The 17,656-nt window shown below is 38.9% G+C and overlaps 1 protein-coding gene across 8 annotated transcripts in view; it reads left to right on the forward strand.

Annotated features, from left to right (window-relative positions):
- Positions 1–17,656, forward strand: part of SMC1B (structural maintenance of chromosomes 1B) — a 60,871-nt gene that overhangs the window by 20,695 nt on the left and 22,520 nt on the right. For 4 of the 8 annotated variants that reach the window (XM_043536740.1, XM_043536777.1, XM_043536864.1 and 1 more), the window contains 9 exons: positions 1,922–2,101; positions 3,063–3,209; positions 4,095–4,232; positions 5,086–5,202; positions 7,046–7,152; positions 8,612–8,753; positions 13,967–14,112; positions 15,410–15,563; positions 17,336–17,434. In XM_043536740.1, coding sequence (XP_043392675.1) covers positions 1,922–2,101; positions 3,063–3,209; positions 4,095–4,232; positions 5,086–5,202; positions 7,046–7,152; positions 8,612–8,753; positions 13,967–14,112; positions 15,410–15,563; positions 17,336–17,434 — 1,230 coding nt within the window. The remainder of the gene's footprint in view (positions 1–1,921; positions 2,102–3,062; positions 3,210–4,094; positions 4,233–5,085; positions 5,203–7,045; positions 7,153–8,611; positions 8,754–13,966; positions 14,113–15,409; positions 15,564–17,335; positions 17,435–17,656) is intronic. The other 4 variants (XM_043536904.1, XM_043536984.1, XM_043536831.1 and 1 more) reach the window with 3 other exon arrangements.

Below are 17,656 nucleotides of genomic sequence, written 5' to 3' on the forward strand. Positions count from 1 at the left end.
TTCTGGCCAGAGCCAGATAACAGGCAAGTGCTCTCCAAAACGATCTGAAAACCTTTTAGGCTGTCAAAGGAATCTTCTAAGTCTTTGGGTGAAGTACCCCAGATAGACTGCTGTGACCTCTGTTAAAATGTAACCCTCTCAAATTCAAAGGCAGGGGATCTTTGCCTGGACTGGCAGGAAAAAAGGATAGTGGCTCTTTTAAGGACTTTCTTCTCGGGCATTGGGGGGAAACGAGGGGGAGGCATCATCTGAGAAGTTGGGTGGTCTGGTAGGGATCAAGTAAACCATTGGCCCCTGTGCACTTGTAGGAATGTGTGTATACCCTGTCCCTCCAGCCTGAGTTTCTTGTCAGATCAGGATTAGCAGCTCCTACCATGGGGATTAGTGTAGGACTGGGTTTTTGGTCTGCCGTGGGCATTGCATTAGTTACCTCTTTGGGGATAGGGAAAGAATTTTTCCCTTGCTGTCAGATTGGCTGGGGCAGTGTGGTTTCTTCCACCTTTGCCACAGCAGCTCAGGCACCTGATGGGGTCGGACAGGAGATAAGGTTCAAGTTGTTGGCCGTTTAACAGTTGGAAGGTGTCAGCACAGGTACGTGTTCCATTGGAAGGCCATTTCCTGATATTCCAAAATTGGAAGTGGACTTAAAGGAAAGTGTCCCCTAAGGCGGGGAATGAGCTTCCTAATGCCTGGTACAAGCAGAACAACCCCTTTCCCTAGCCCCTTAATCCCTACATGAGGGGAGAGCAGTGGGGTCCCAGCAACATTCTGGAGACCAGCTGTGTAAGGGTCGGGGACTGACAACAGCTCCCCATCATGTGGAAATAATAAAGGGAAGGGAATCATGACCAGGAGTCATTGCTTGATAGTTACCAGATGAGCTAAGTTAATAAAGCTGGAGCCTAATTAAACCACATCCCCTGCATCTAGGTCGGTCTTCCCATATGTCCAGGGCAAAGATGTCTCTTCCGTGGAGACTTTAAAAGATCTGTGTGGCAGGAAACTGCAGTCTGGCTTCAAGAAAATAGGTGAATTGGTCATTAAAGTAAATCCTGCCTCTGCAGCCATGGGAGAATCATTCAGCAGTGGAACCAATATGATCCTTTTGCATAGGAGAGAGATATGGGAGGCTACACAAGTGGATGCATGCCGGGGCAGTGGAGCCCTGTTAAGCATATTCTTCCACTCCAAGGAGACGTGGAACTGCAGGAAGGGTTATTGCAGCCTTTAGGTCTCTCAGTGGCATGACAGACTGGACTAAGTGTGATTAATGTCAGTGGCAGCTGTGGGTGCTCAGCATATCTGAAAATCATACCATACTTCTTTAGATGTCTGTGTGTGATTTTGATGCCCAAGTTTAGGTGCCCAAGTTTGTGTGTTGATTCTTACATGAGAGAATGCTAGTGATTGCAGTGTGTTAAATTGTTTCCATCAGTAATTGGGGTTTAATTGAAATAAAATCACTGTACTAGAACTATGACAGAATCATCATTCCCATGTTAAAATTGAAAACCTGTTACTGCCTTTTAAATTTAATATAGGCAATCACTATTCTAGGCACTGATTCGGGGAAGCAATTATGTGTTTTGCTCCATAGAAATGGATTTAAGCACATGCTTATGTAAATGCTTAAGTGCTGTCCTGATTATGGATGCTTTTTTGAATCGAAGTCCTAATGTTTTTACATAAATCCTAGCATCTTTGATTGTGGGTAGATTTTTAATGTTACTTTAATGCATGTTTTGTCCAGTTTTTATTTACTTTAATAAATGTAAATTCTGTCTCTTCAGAAGGCATGGGTATGACCGAAAATATGGATGGATGTTGTTGTTAATTTTGTTCATGCAGTTTACTATCCCACCAAGGTACTTGTATCTCATTATTTCGGCTAGTTCTCCAGAAGATTGTTTTTGCTTTTTAGATTAAGCCCATCAATGAAAAATTAAGGGAGATAAAAGGATCTAAAATGATGATTGATGTTGTACAGACTCCATTTACACCCCTGAAAAAAGTGATTCAGTTTGTATGTGGGAATGGTCTGGTCTGTGAAACTGTTAAAGAAGCAAGACAGATAGCATTTGATGGAGCAGTGAGGTTGAAAGTAAGAAACTGAATTTTGTTTCATATGTTGTTTTCATCAGGTGGATTGCAATGATATGTTTAATACCATTTGAAATAACTTTGTTCTATAAATATTCTACAAAATATGACTTAACTAAAAACTATCATATTGCTCTCGCCAGTTTACATAGAAAGGAACTTAATCCCCTGAAATTTCACATAACCCATGTCTTTCTAGTGTGGAATTTTTCTGGAAAGCTCGGAGGGAAAAAATTAGAAAAGGAGTTTTAAATTAGGGTGCTGAAATATTTCCCTACAGTTGACTCTTTTTCAAATGCTCCTTTTTTTTCTTTTTGCTTGTTATATTTAAAATGTTTGGCTGAGAAACATAAAATCTGTTTTATTGGCTTTCTTGCAGAGAAGTGCCTTCATATGTTCTTGAGGGATTCCTTTGTGAGCATGTGTGGGAGGTACAGACAAAAGTTTGCACTATATGGTTGAAAGTCTCCCTACTTCATTTTGCAGTTCCTCTCCACTGACGTTTATGCATCTTAATAGTACATGCGGGTAGCTCCCTGTCATGTACCTTCTGAAGACTTGTTAAAGTCTGCAGAATGGGAGCCCTGCTATGATAGTCCACTTTAAATATAAAATATATTAAAAGTCCCATTTCCAGTTCATGGGATTAATTTCTGATATGCTGTAATGCTAATTTATATTAAAACATTACTCACTGCAAAATAACACTACTTGTGTCAGTTACATAATTCTTATAGCTTGCTCAGTATAACTCTGTGTAAGCAAGGGTTTTGGGGCATGGTCCAACTAAGTATGGAGGTTACTTATATATAGTTACATTCACTTGATTGCTCAGAATTTGGTCCATTAGCTGCTAGAGTATTGCAAATGCACAATTTCTAACCTAATTCCTAACTAAGTGTTGCAGATGCACAATTATTGGTATTGTTCATTAAAGAAAAGAAAATGTCTTTAATTTTCAGACAGTGTCTCTTGATGGAACTTTATTTTTGAAATCTGGAGTTATCTCTGGAGGGTCAAGTGACTTGAAATTTAAAGCTAGATACTGGGATGAAAAAGAGATGAAAGAAATGAAAGAAAGAAGGGATAGGTTGGTTGATGAGCTAAAGGTAAGTCCACTAAATAGGCAATTATATCTTAACACTAAAGGCAAAATGGAAAAAAAGTTATGAATGGAAAGACAGTCTGAGGAACTGTTCAGTTTTTGTCAGCTTTTAATTTCAAGTTAATTTATTTCATTCCTGATTATTTTATTTTTAATGCAGGATGGGGATAGTGGAATTAGTAGTGGCTTGTTGATCAAAAGTGTTGCCTGCCTGTTACCTTTGTTCCGAGAGGGAATGCAGTGTGACTGCATGCAGCTGGGCCATTCGTTTATCTGTAACCCACACTAACAGTGTAGTTTTGTTTCCCCCCATCTAGTGCATAGTTTACTATTTCTGGGGAGATGAGACCAAGCTACTCTCTTTAGTGTGGGTTACGTAGATGGAGAATTGCCTAACTGTTAAGAGCTAGTTTTGCTATAGAAAGTATTGTGGTATGGTAGGAGCAATTTGTGTCTTTCATCAGAGAAGTTCTTTGAGGCATTGCTGTAGTGACTAGTGAGAATAAAATTGTAAGCATGCAACAGAGAACAATCTTTCATGAATTGTGACTGTAAAACTTGATTTCATAGATTTTGTTGAGAGGGCCAGAGCAGTAATTTATCAATTTATGCCCTTTTACACTAGAAAGTGAACCAGTGTTTGAAAAGCATTTTCAAATATGCCCCACACCATCAAAACTTAACTTGATTGTGGTCAGCTGGCTCACGTAGATGTGGCTTACCTGTGCTAAATTTGTCTAATTAAACACCCTGTTAAATGGAAGTCGGATTATGATCATAAAGATATTTTCTGTCCTGTGAATAGAGTATTGAGTATGAAGTTGATTTCTGTTTTTAAAACGTACTTTTTATGTATATTTTCTCATACAGTTTTTGAAATCTGTTTTAGGAATTAATGAAGATCAAACGTAAGGAGACTGACTTGAAACAGTTACAGGCACAGTGCCAGGGAACTCAGACCCGGCTCAAATATTCGCAGAGTGAATTAGAGAATATTAAAAAGAAACACCTTGCTAATTTCTACAAGGTAGTACAGAATAACGAAGCACCTGTTTTTTCCTTTGGTTTTGGTGATCTTAGGCCTGGTCTACATTGGGGGTGGTGGGCGGGATCAATTAAGTTATGCAACTTCAGCTACATGAATAACGTAGCTGAAGTCGACGTACTTAAATCTGCTCACCACGGTGTCTTCGCTGTAGTGAGTCAATTGCTGACGCTCCCCCGTCAACTCTGCCTGCGCCTCCGGAGTCGACGGGAGAGCACTTGGCTGTCGATTTATCGCATCTCGATTAAATGCGATAAATCAACCCCCGCTGGATCGATCGCTGCCCTTTGATCCTGCGGGTAATGTAGACAAGCCTTTAGGTTATAATTTTTATGCTTAATAAATGTTGTAGCTAATACTCAATACAACATCCACAAGCTTAGTAGATCTTATATTTATTTTCTTTATGTAGTTGTTGGAATTATATTTAGCAAGTAGTGGTTATGATTAGAGAATTAATAAAATTAGAGAACAAGATTAATTACTATATTAAAGCAATGAGGCTTTCCTTTAGGTGTTACTGTTTTTTAAAAAAAATTTACTTGACACTCACCTAAACTTGATCTATAGTAGCCCTCGCAAAAAGGTGCATGACTCAATAAGTCTTAGCTGGTATATTTATTTGTAATATGTAATTTGCTTTCCGTTCTGTAGAATTGTAGCCATTATACTTAAATCAATAATAGTGATTTCAGAAAAAAAGTTGTAACTTCTTAACTCAACACAAGATAAATAGCCATAGTGTCAGAAGCATCTATTAATATATAGAATATCATTCATTTTGTTTAAAGAAACCAGTATAAATACTTATTTCCTTCTTCCTCTTTGTAATTAGGAAAAATCTAAGCTGGAAAGTGAGTTAGTAAATATTAAATCACAATATGCTATGCTGAATGAAGGACTGTTACAAAGAGCAGAGAAAATTGAAGAGTTTCAAAAGAAAATGAATGAGGTAACACATTGTATAATGTTCATGACAAATTATGGAGTTACGAATGGTTTACAGCAACTTCTCTGTAGCGTAGAGAGTGAACTCATGCAATTATGAAACCTTTAGTGTCTGAACAGTAGCTACAGTCTAGATGTTCTAAAGCACTCCAGGGAACATGCAGCATGCTATACTATTCTACCAGTGATGTCATCCTAAAAATTAATATTTTAATATGTGTGTTTCAACATCCAAATTTTAACAGTTCGTAACCTTAAAATACTGAATCATTTTTATTCAAACCAGAATTTTGTACTTCCTAAGTGAGTAATATAGAACAAAACAAAACTAATTTGAAGTTTCAGGTGGCCTTTTTTCATTTACATAAACACTACAGTTTTATTTGGAGTAATGGGAGGGGGGGAATTTCCTCTGTTCAAGTAACTTTAAAAATACACTGAAGTGATTTTGCTGAGACTCCAACAAAATATTCACAGCTGAGATAAAATGTAGAAGGTTTCAAACCAAAGGGAATTAGTTTATTAAAGGAATATTAAAACAGAAACTGGAATTCAACTTTAACTATAGTGTTTGTCATCATGATCAAAATAGTTATATATCAAAATTCATGGTGGTATAATATAAAGGTTTTATTTGCATTAATTTGAGATTATTGCAATGCTCACAAATGTCTCTGTGGAACATCTCGACCCTTTGTCACACCATAAAATTAAGCATTTTTGTATGCCACATAGAAATTATTTTAGAATTTTTATTTTTCAATTTTAAAAATTTAATTGACTTTTTTTGTATCTCACTACCTATAAAAACAGGTTTCTTAGTTACTGTGAGTCAACTATACAGGGCTTGATAGTTGAAATACAGTTCTCACCAAAAGCACGTTTTCCAAGCATGTTGTCATTTCCTGTGTAAATAATGTAGTGCTTGCTTTTATAGCAAAAGAAAATGTAGATTAAGAATTTCCTAAGAATAGTGTATCTATTGATGGTGTTAAATAAGCCTGAGTGTTGATGTGTTTATATATGATGTAGTTTTTGGCATTACATTTAACTTACAGCTGTTTGTGAGAGCTTTTATTTTTCTTTCAGAGATCCATATGAGCTTGTGCTGCATGGTTTTTAAAATTTTGTTCCTCTGATAAGTGCAAAATGGAGTACTCACTGTATTTGTATGTGTCCCATTGTCCCTTGAACTTTGTAAGCATAATTTTCCAAATCTTCAAACTCATTTATCTGTTCATTATTTTTAGGTTATATGTGTGAGTTTGTAGATATCCATTTTCTAGTCTGGGGAAAGTTTTTTGCTCTTTTTGTCAGTAAGAGTAACCTGTGGTAGTTGTACTGCTGTGATTCCACTGTATAAATGTGGAGAAGGGAATAGGATTTCGAACAGGGAATAAGCACTCTCCTCTGTGGCACAGAGCTTAGCTTTGCAGAAGAATTTAGGGGCAGGAATGGGCCTGGAGGATCGGCAGCTCTGCATACCCCATAGCCTTCTCCTTCTCCATAGAGAGTGGGAGCCATGGGTTCGAGTGTGAGGCTAATATTTCAGTTTGATACCTTGAATTGTCTCTGGAGTAACACTGCTCCTGCTCTGGCACAAACGGCTGAAGTAGGGATTCTTCTCCTCATCCTATGAAGTTCACTTGCACCGTCTGGTTATTTGGACTTCACCTCCACTTTGAAAATTCCTGGTGCAACTAAATTCCCAGCAGCTTTAAAATACATTATGTTTCTAAAACTTCTTTAAAATCTTGCCCAAAATATAAAAAATCTTTTTTTATAAAATGTTTCTCTTACATGAATTAAAAAAGTTTAAGTAGTTTCTTTGGGTCGTTTGTTTAAAGGTTGAAGATGCTGTATTCCAGGACTTCTGTGAAGAGATTGGGGTAGAGAATATTCGTGTATTTGAGCAAGAACGTGTGAAACAGCAGGAAGAAACTGACAGAAAAAGGTGTTTTTCAAACAAATGAAAACTGCTGTAGGCTTTATCAAAACGAGTATACCGGTAATTTAGTAATTGCATAGTTACTGTAGGAAGGATCGCCAAAGCCCAAGAGATTTACTGAAAGATGTCAGATTTTCTCCATCACAACCTATCTAGCAATCCTAACAATATGGTAATGTGCTTATTACTGGGAATCAGCTTCGGTATACTGTCTGTCTGGGGCTACTATGCCAGCTGCAATATTAGTCCACTGTAATGTTTCACAACAAACTGGTTAGATAAGAATATATTAATAATACTGTACATTTGACATTATTACAGTATTATTTATATATAGCAATAAACAAGAAGAATAATCTAAAAACAGCCCAGAGAAATGGCTTTATCATTAAATTTGTGAAAACATTAATGCTATTAATCAAGGTGTAGTGGAGGCTACTCTGCCTCACTACATGAGGTCATGCATTTCAAAGGAGAACAAAATGTAAGGACCTAATGTTTCCCATATAAAAACACCCGATGACAAAATTAGAACCTCATACATGATATTTTCAAATTGATAACGTCAACAATAGGGATTTCATTCACATACTTAAGTGACAAAGGACAAGTTTCTTTCTCGGAGAGTCAGAAGCACTGGAGACTGGTGTTCTGTTCAGAATTGGATATGAAGTCATCCCCTTATAATCTTATAGACTGAAAACTCAAAATAAGGATTACTGTTCATTTTTTGTATCCTCAGCCAAGCAGACAGTGATTCATGGACCTTAGAGTTGTTAACTTTGCCTGTATTCTAATACAGATTGCCAGTAATAGAGTCCAGTTCCTTTTCTGCACCCAGGTTATCTGTTGAGTCGGTCATTCTGATGTGATGTCATCTCGAAACTTACTGAGGACAAAACACTTTCCTTGCATGTGGCTGAGATTCAAATACTTGTACAGGTTCATAGTTGAACAGGATTTTAAACTTCAGAATAGTGGATATGCTCCATTTTAAATCCTGGTTTTAGATCGCAGAGAATTGGTTCAGAGGAGGGTGGTTTTAAAAAGCTGATAACAGAACAATAAAAGGAGAAGTTTTCTGTATCGATCATGAGTACATACCTTGTACTGAGAAGCGAGAAGCACTAAACTTCGTGTTACTTTTGTTTCTGATGGGACAAAATGTTTTTGTGGAAGTAGTCATCAATATACTCAGGACGAGTGTGGGGTTTTTATTACTACTTTCAGTATATCTGCGAGATACTTCATTTGTGGATTGCATACTTATCCTGCAATGGTCATCCTGTGTCTAAATTATCATGTTAAATTTAGTGTGCTCTTTGCATTTATATTCAGTTATTCTGAAGTAAAAATGAATGGGGTACATTTGTTTTGCAGTCTTTTTTTTATGGACTCTTTTAAATCAGTGCTAAACTGATTTCTGAGTGTTGGCCAAAAATAATATTACATTATGTTTGGCCAGACTGGAGTTTGAAAACCAGAAGACACGATTGAGCATTCAGCTCGAATACAGTCGTGGCCAGCTACAAAAGTTGGTGAACAAGATCCACATGTTGAAGGAGGCAGTTCGTAAGGATGAGGCTGAGATTGTCAGGCTAAAGAAGGTAACTGTTACATAGCAATGTCTAATTGCAGGAGAGAGGGAAAATATAGAGAATCATTATTTTAAGTGAACCTGATACTTATTTATAAATATGTTCAGAATATTCAGTTGTATACATTTTAACTTTGAAACAAATACGTTAAAATTAACATGGTATATGAACTGGAAAAAGAAAATATTAAGAGCAGCCTTAACTCTGCTTGTACATGTGCATTACAGGAATGTCTTTAATTGCATGAACATGCAACATGTATGTATCAATGGATATAGATAAACATGCAGTTAAAATATTAATAGCACATTGTTGAGGTTCTTTAGCAAATTTTACTAGTGACCGCTAAACTAATAAGCATTTATATCATGCTTTTCATCTTCAAAATACTTTACACATAGTAAATATAGTCAGCGTAAAATAACTTCAGCATAACTGAGCATACAGAATGGCCTCATATTTTTGTATGAAGTAGTTTTTAAAGTTGACTGTACATGTAGATACTTTCTTTGTACTTGGCTTTTCTTAAAATTCACTCTTAAAAAATCGTGAGCATATGCAGTAATAAAAAGTTACACATTCATATGCAATTAGCATTATTTTATCCCTTTATATTGATAAATTGTCTATCCATGTGAAGCAGTGAAAAGGAAAGTGATGTTGCAGTGTGTTAAATAAAAGATATATTACTTAGATGTTTATCCCACATAAACCTGCTCCATAGTGAGAATGATGCCAGGTACATCTCTATTTTCCACATCTTTCCATTAAAGTAAATCAAATTATTAAAATACAGAGGAAAGGTGTATTTCTGGACAGGGGAAAATAATTTAGCATCAAAATAAAATTTTTTCAAAGAGTTCAAAGCATATATTCCTCTTTTGTGATTAAAATCCTTTCCCCTAAAATCTGATTGCATGGGCTGTGAGTAAATGGGAGTTTATGTGTGAGAAGGATGGAATCCTCTCTCCAATGCTGAGGGAATTTTGGGAGACTATTACAATAGCCCATGGACTATAATAGAGTTCACAGCATCTGTGCCCCCGCGCTCCGTTTTGGTGGTTTTGGATAGTGGACCCATGTAGTCACGAAGCTGCTGGCCATGCCCCCACCAGTGTCTGCTGTGGATAGGGCTGTCTCTGCAGGCTTTCCATGAATGCCTTCTTCCCAGTGCCTTTTAGGCTTCGTCCACTCTTGCTGAAATCAAAGACAAAATTCCTATTTACTTCCATGTTGTAGGGTAAGGGCCTTTGTAATCATAGAGAATGGGATGCTGTTTTAATTTTATCAAAGCAAAGAAAAAGTATCTGAAAGTTCTTTGAGTGTATGTTGGCATGGATCCTGCTATATATTCTTTTTTCTAGCAATGGGGCCACTCATGCATCCTTAGCTTCTTCATGCTCCCATACAAGAGCGTAAAGGTGAGGCAGTTGTGACCCTCCCTTAGTTCCCTCCTACTGCCTGTGGCAGCAGTGTGGAACCTAATGTGTGTCTGGCTTGCTCGTGCTTTAATATTAACTATTCTCATCCAAACTTCATAAATCTTGTGAAGATTCTTTAGAACAGCCTTCATTCTCCTTATTTTAAGAAATTGGAACAGAATAAAACCCAAGCTGATTGATTTTCTCTGACGCAAGGTCCCCCTCTACAGGTCCTTGTATGAGGACCTGAAGGTGGTAGACTTAAAACCCACAGGCCTCATGCCTCACTCATCTTATCTTATAACATTGATTCCATTTGCATATGGGCACATCAGGCACCTGATCCCAAGCAGGTGTTCTGCACCTCATTCTCCACTTGCATCAGGAGTCAAATGACACAGAAGACTGAGCCTCCATCTCCTGGAGCAGTCAATGAAGGCAGCATCAGAATCCCTGGGGGTTTGAGGACCCCCATACCAGTGAAGCATGCACTGACCAGGTGGGTGATGCCTAAGAACTCAGCGGAGAATTCTGGGCTGAGCAAAGAGCCAACACAGCATCCATGGCACTGGATTCACCTAGACCTTCAGATCATGCCCTAGACATTGAAACAGGGCACCGACTGCAGTCACACACAGCAATAGGGCAGAAGCTCATGGAAATGCTCAGTGTCCACTTATGTAGAGAGTCCCAGTAAGACATTGGGGGATAACCCCCTTCCTTCCCAAGCCTCAACCGTCACTTAAGATGAGTGAGGAAAATACCAGTGCTACGCAGCAGACACCATTGGTACCAGGCTGGATACCGAAAGCGCCCCTATATATGCACTGGCACTGGAGGAACAACTGCGACCTGAGCCAGATCCATACAGATCCATCCAGCACTGGAGATATCCCTTGGTACCAGCACAAGCCTGATACTGCTGGCGCCTTACCCATTGGTGGCATCTATGGAGGAGATAAAGCCATCTGTCCCCTCTGACTGAGCGGAGAACTGTCCCAGATAAGATCCATCAGCGGATCTCAGGACTCCATCACATCAGGATTGGCACTGGTACAACCCCAATAACCTCCAAGCCACCCATATGTTTACAGGATGCTGCCCTGACTGTTCTGGAAATACTGAGGCCTACCATTCCAGGTGTCGAGAAACCACTTGCCTCTAATGAAAAAAAGGAAAAGGTGGTCCTCCCTGGTGATATCACTGACTCCAATAATACCTGAGTACCAGGAAGAGTGGGACCCAGAGGTATGAATGCAGCAGCAGCAGTCTTCTTCCACACTCTTGCCCCGCAGGGACCTGTCTTTGTCAACTCCAGATGAAACAGTCATTTCAGCACCGATGCTGATCCTAGATGATTTTAGGGCATTCTAGGAGCTCCTGATACAGATCAGACACCTTGGAGACCAAGAAATCTCAATTTTTTTTTTTATATATCCTGTCATCCCTGGGACCAGCCAGAATATCTCTTCCTAGAAATGAGATCTTTAGATACAGAAAGAGTGCTGTGGTAAATGCCAGTCACCTACTGACTATGAAATGCCTAGAAAAATGATATTTAGTACAGAAGGAATTGAGTGTTTCTACTTGCACCTCAACGCCAGTTCCTTAGTAGTCCTGGCTGTCCATGCTCACCAGGAACCCAACAAAAGAAAAGGATCCCAAAAGACTTAACTGTTTGGGTGAAAGTCCTCCTCTGCTTCATTCAAGCTGAAAGTGTCAAATTTGCCAGGTTGTCCTAACCGAGTACAATTTCTTAATATGGGATGGGATGCCACTCAGCAGACCCTGCCTCCCCCCCTCCCCAGAAGAGAGAATAGCTTAATTACCTTGTTACAGTGGGCCAGGGGGTAACAGAGTCAGCTCTTTAGGCTGCAGTGGATGTGGCAAATACCACAGTCTGGTCCATGGCCACAGTCTGTTACCATGTAAATAGCATTCTGGCTTTAGGCATTCTTCATGAAGTGCAAGCCATAACTGAGGATTTACCATTCAAAGGATCAGAACTATTTAGTGAGAAAACAGCACCCTGTAGTTGCTAAAGGACTCAAAGGAGATGTGGAGGTCCCCAGGAATCTGTATGCCTCCAGTGTACCATCATCGATCACAACACCAGGATAGGCAACAAACACCTCCATATCCCAATCAGTCTAAAAATCTATAAAAGTACGGAAGAGATTGATAACTCTCCTCGACACCAGCCGCGCACAGCACTGCATTCATGCGTTGGCAGACTTGATAGTTTGGTTGAAAGCTGCACTGGCGCTAGTCAACTGAGCAATCTCTTGAGCACCAGCCTCCTCTCGTCCCACAAGGCATGGTTGGACATCACCACTAACGAATGGGTGCTAGAGGTTGCCACATGCTTATACCATCCAATTCTTCTCCCTACCCTCTTCCTGTCTCCTTTCTCATCCCTCTTCAGGGATCCTTCTCATGAGAGCCTTTCACAAACAGAATTGTCCTTGTTACTCTGGCTGGTAATAATAGAGGAGTTACCTCAGGAATACAGGGGAAGAAAGTCTATTCACTGTATTTTCTTATTCCAAAAAAGAAAAAGGGTTTTTGGTCCTGTCCTATACCTGAGAAGGCTCAACAGATAAATATGCTGTCTCAGATTCAGGATGGTAATGCTTGTGTGCATCACTTTGAGGTTAAGACTGGTTTGTGACTTTCAACTTGCAATATCCCTAGTACCATCTACCTGGCTCATAAAGTACCTCAGATTTATAGGGGGACCAAAGCATTATCTATACAGAGTCCTACCCTATGGACTGTCCATGGCACTGAGTGTATTCACAGGTTGCCTAGCAGTGGTAGTGAGATATCTAAGGAAATAGGCACTGCGTGTCTACCCATACCTAGATGATAGGCTGATCAGGGTCAAGTCCCAGGACTGAGACCAAGACAGCTCTACATTGAATCCTCTCCTTGCTCTCCTAATTAGAGCTTCTAATGAATTATGAAAAATGGTGTCTCATGCTGTCGAGGGTGAATAGAATTCATACTCAACTCATGGTCAGCGTGAGCATACCTGCCAGAAGAGTCCTTCAGTAACTTGTGCATGATAACTCACACATGCCTGGGACTAACAGGACACACATAGGTGTGTTCCTATGTGATGCTGCTTGCAGATTCCTTCTGTGGCCATTAGATTTGTGTACTTCCCAGCCAAGCATCATTTGAGCACATTGTTCATGGTACCACCCCAAATCTTGTGAGCACTTAACTGGTGGCTGGATGCTTCAAATGTGAGAATAGAGGTGTCCTGCTTGACCTCCTCTCTAACATAGACAAATATTATAGATGTATTAACCTTTATACATTTATTATTATTTTACACAATTATTATAGATGTGTTGTAACTTTTTTATATATTTTAATTTCTTTATATTTTAATTTGCTATACAAAATAAGAAGAAATGCTTTTAAGACATCATGTGGTTTCAATCTCTACAAAACTATTGGATGATAGTTTACTGGCCGTTACTATGTATTAAGGTAATCCTTTGAGATTAAGACTATATATGCTCTCAATAAAATTCTTTTGGATCTTTGTTTAAGAAAGTACCATGAATAGCTCACTGGATATATAGGAATCTGTGTAGTTGAGTATTTTCAAGTGCAATAGTTTCACAGCATGAATAGCTTTATAAAGAAACTGACAGCTAGTTTGGTATACCAATGTAATAGGGTATAAAGGTTTTAAACTTTGATTCCCTCTTGCTATATAATGGCATATTAGGCTTTTAAAATAAAAGATAACATAACATTAAGAATATGAAATTATTTTTTATGCAGGATGAGGAAGAATTTTTACTAATGGTGAATGAAATAATGGAGGAACAACAGCATCTTAAGGATAGATTAATAACGCTCAAAACTGAGGTTACAAAAGCCCAAAATGCAGTTGAGGAATCAAGGAAGAAATTATTAACCCTTAATAGGTAATTACTAACTGTATTCGGGTATAATAATTAGTTTAGTAATTTCAAAAGAGGTCAACACTTTAGATGCTTGGACCTTTTGTGGGAAGTCAGTTGTCATATTGGATCAGGCCTGAGGTCAGTGTAGTCCAGTGATCCAGTCTCCAGCAGTGGTCAGCACCAGATGCTACAAAGGAAGGTGTAAGAACCTGTAGTGGGTAGATGTGGGATAATATGCCCTCCTCCCCCATTAGGTCTCATCCTGGTCTCCCATAGTTAGAAATAGTTAAACCTTGAATTTTTGATTAACGTCTTATTGTGATTTTTAGAAGTTTTTCTGTTTGCACAGTGCTACACTCAGTGCCTGTCAGGTATTGCATATCTTGAGGGAAATACTAATTTTAGTCCGCTTTCTTGTCCTGCTTCTGCTGCTAAATCCTCTTCTGTGGGAATGGTTCCTCCTTTAGTTTAGTCCATCTTGTCTTCATCAATCCTGCTTAATCTCTGTGCATATATTCTCTTTTAGCGTCTCCTACTGAATCAATACATGATCATTATTAGCCATACATTATCAGCCATTGTTCAATCCAGTGACTCGTTGTCCTTTTTGGGGATAAACATGTATGTGTTAGCTAAGAAAATTTGTGAAATATTTCTCATAGTATACTTTATTCATAAAAAAGTTCTAAGAATTCATAATTTCAATACTCATCTATACAGAATATATTGTGTAACAATAATTATGATAAATTAGTTTTTGACTGCTCACTATTAGCACACACTAATTATACTAGGATTATTGTTCTATCTGTCTTACTATTTAGCCACTTATATTTTTACAGTAAATTGATTAGGTGACCTTGAATTGTATTTCAAGTAATGCTAGGAGAAGATGCTATATCAGTTCACGGTTTGAAGGGAAGAAATCTTCATGAGCAGAAGTATGGGCTGGTAGGATAGTGATTGTAGTTGATGTAGTAAGTGTGTGCTAAATTCTGAAAGCTTGAAACTGTTGAACGTTGATGATATACCAAGACTGTTATTTTCCGCCCCTCTGGTATTGGTAAAAGAATCCATGTTTGAAAAATGACTTTAACAGTCTGCTTAACTTTAATTCCTTCTTGGTGCTAATGCATTATATAGGACTTCAGATCATTACAGTACCAAGTACTTACCTTTTAATGGATAACGTAGACTACAGTAGAGAAATACTTATGGTTTCTATTAGTACATGCCTGATTGGTTTCCAAGTTGTGTAGTTATATAATTTTAATAATGCCAGTGTTTTAACAGTTTTATACCTCTTGTATGGTTGCAGGGAAATGGGTAAGTTGCAAAAGGAAGCTATATCTATTGAAACCTCTCTGGAACAGAAAAGATTAGAGAGACATAATATGCTTCTTGAATGCAAGGTCCAAGATTTGAGAATTTCTGTCTTACTGGGGTCACTGGATGAAATCAGTGAAGTAGAGGTACTGTAGAAAATTCTTATGAAAGATGTATTATAGCAGAAAACATATATTCCTGAAGTAAAATGTTTTTTTTCCTAATGGCTGACTGTCCTGGTTACATAATAACGTAAAATAATATAGGCACTGGCCAAATCCATCATTATGCAGCCAGTAGAAGGGGCTATCACACATTTTTACACGCAACCACATTGGCAACATCTTATTGAAAATATATAAAAGCTTCATAATACAAGGCATTGCCCTATCAACAGTGCAAATAAACATTTAAGAGGACGCATAAAGACAAAACTATTATTGCAAAAATGTAAAACCTAGGGGCTTAGATAGAAAATCATTCAAATCTGAATTTCATCCTATTGAGGACTCCTCCTTAGATGATATTCTGACATTTCTCCCCTATCCTAAATATGAATATTCTCTAAATCTGAGCTTCGTTCCTCCAACAGCTATAGAAATAAAGTCAAATAAATTAGAGATGGAATATACTCTTAGGAATACTTATGACAGTTTCAAGTCCTCCCTCCTCACTTTCACAGTGGGCAGGGCCACTCAGAGGATTTTGGGAGTCTAGGGCAAAATCTGAAACTCGGGGCCCTCCACCCTTCCAAAAAAAAAAAAATCACCACTCGGGGGAGACTGGTCAGGGGGTTGGAGGGCAAGCTCACCCTGCAGTGGCAGCTCCTGCTCTCTGTTTGAGAGGGCCTCCAAACCAAGTGACTGTGAGACTCCGTGCCAGGTTGCAAAGCTACTCTGTTCCCCCCCTCCCCCCCCCCCCGAAACAGGTGCCCCAGGGCAAACTGTCCCTCTCCCTGCCAGGTGGCTGTGTCAGCAGGATTGCCTCTGCCCTTCCCCCTCCCCCCAACTGCTGTGAAGAGTAAAAAGTCTTTGCCTTTTTCTCAGGAGAGAGAGTGAAAGGGAGGAAGGAAATTTGCAAGGAAGCTCCCTGGATCCAGTCTTGGGAAAGCTTCTCTGGGTGAGGATAGGCAGAAATGGGTGGGAGAGGAGGAAGGAAGAACAAGGGGACAGGGGCATTCAGTGGAGAGAAAGGGGTTTGGAGGGTACTCATGGAGTGACTACATTGGCGGAAAGGAGATGGCATATGGTGAGAGGGGGCTGTGGCTGTCATGGAGTAGGAACAAGGTGGATAACTTTGAGGGGACGTAGTAATGTGTCACTGATGTGTGGAATATGGGAGGGAAAGTAATGGGGTACTGACAATGAGGAAGATGGAAGCAGCTTGTGAGGACTGGGACACAGCTGAAGTCGGTAATTGTTGACCCAGGCTTGCAATGAGTAGGAGGCAGTCTGCTTGTGCTCCTTGCCCAGCAGCCTAAAAAGAAAGAGAGTGGTTTATTTTTTCTAAGGACAATTGACTAGAAGGGGTGTTTTCTGTTGACTGATGTCCCTTGGAGCCTTTCTTGAAGGGGGATTTAAAAACTCCCTGGAAAGCCCATTCTGACAGACCAGAAATGGAGTTAGTCCATTTTAAGTGCACTCTGGACAAATCCACTTCTGCTTTCATGTTAACCCCACAACTGCACTTGCTGGATTCTTCAAACTTCATAGAAAGACAGCATTTTTGACTATTAATACCTCCTGCTAATCAACTAGTAAACCATAATGTTTGATTACAAAAGTGTATTAAATAAATTAGGAAAGGAAAAGTTGCTCCATTTTTCTCCCTCATTCCATGTCATGTAGACTTTGTTCTTTTTAAAAACTAAGAAGATCACTATATTTCTAAACTTAAAAGCCCTTCATCTGTGTTACAGCTGGGAACTGAAGCAGAAAGCACTGAGGCTACTGCAGATATCTATGAAAGAGAAAGAGCAATTCAGATAGACTACAGCAGTCTAACAGATGATCTAACGGTGAAGCCATTTGTTTTATTTACTTTATAGTACTATAGAATGACGCTTTCATGCATTCTTCAGCATAATCTTAAACAAATGTTTTGACTGAAAACTAGTAAGCTTGAGATTTGATAGCAGCCATTTCCTGTTAGACATCGTGACATTTTAGCATTAGTATATGTGCATTTTATCGATCAGAATATTCCACTTTACAAAAAGTGCGTGCTATAATTTAAAGTT

The sequence above is a fragment of the Chelonia mydas genome, chromosome 1, assembly GCF_015237465.2.
Source record: "Chelonia mydas isolate rCheMyd1 chromosome 1, rCheMyd1.pri.v2, whole genome shotgun sequence".
Classification (NCBI taxonomy): Eukaryota; Metazoa; Chordata; order Testudines; family Cheloniidae; genus Chelonia; species Chelonia mydas.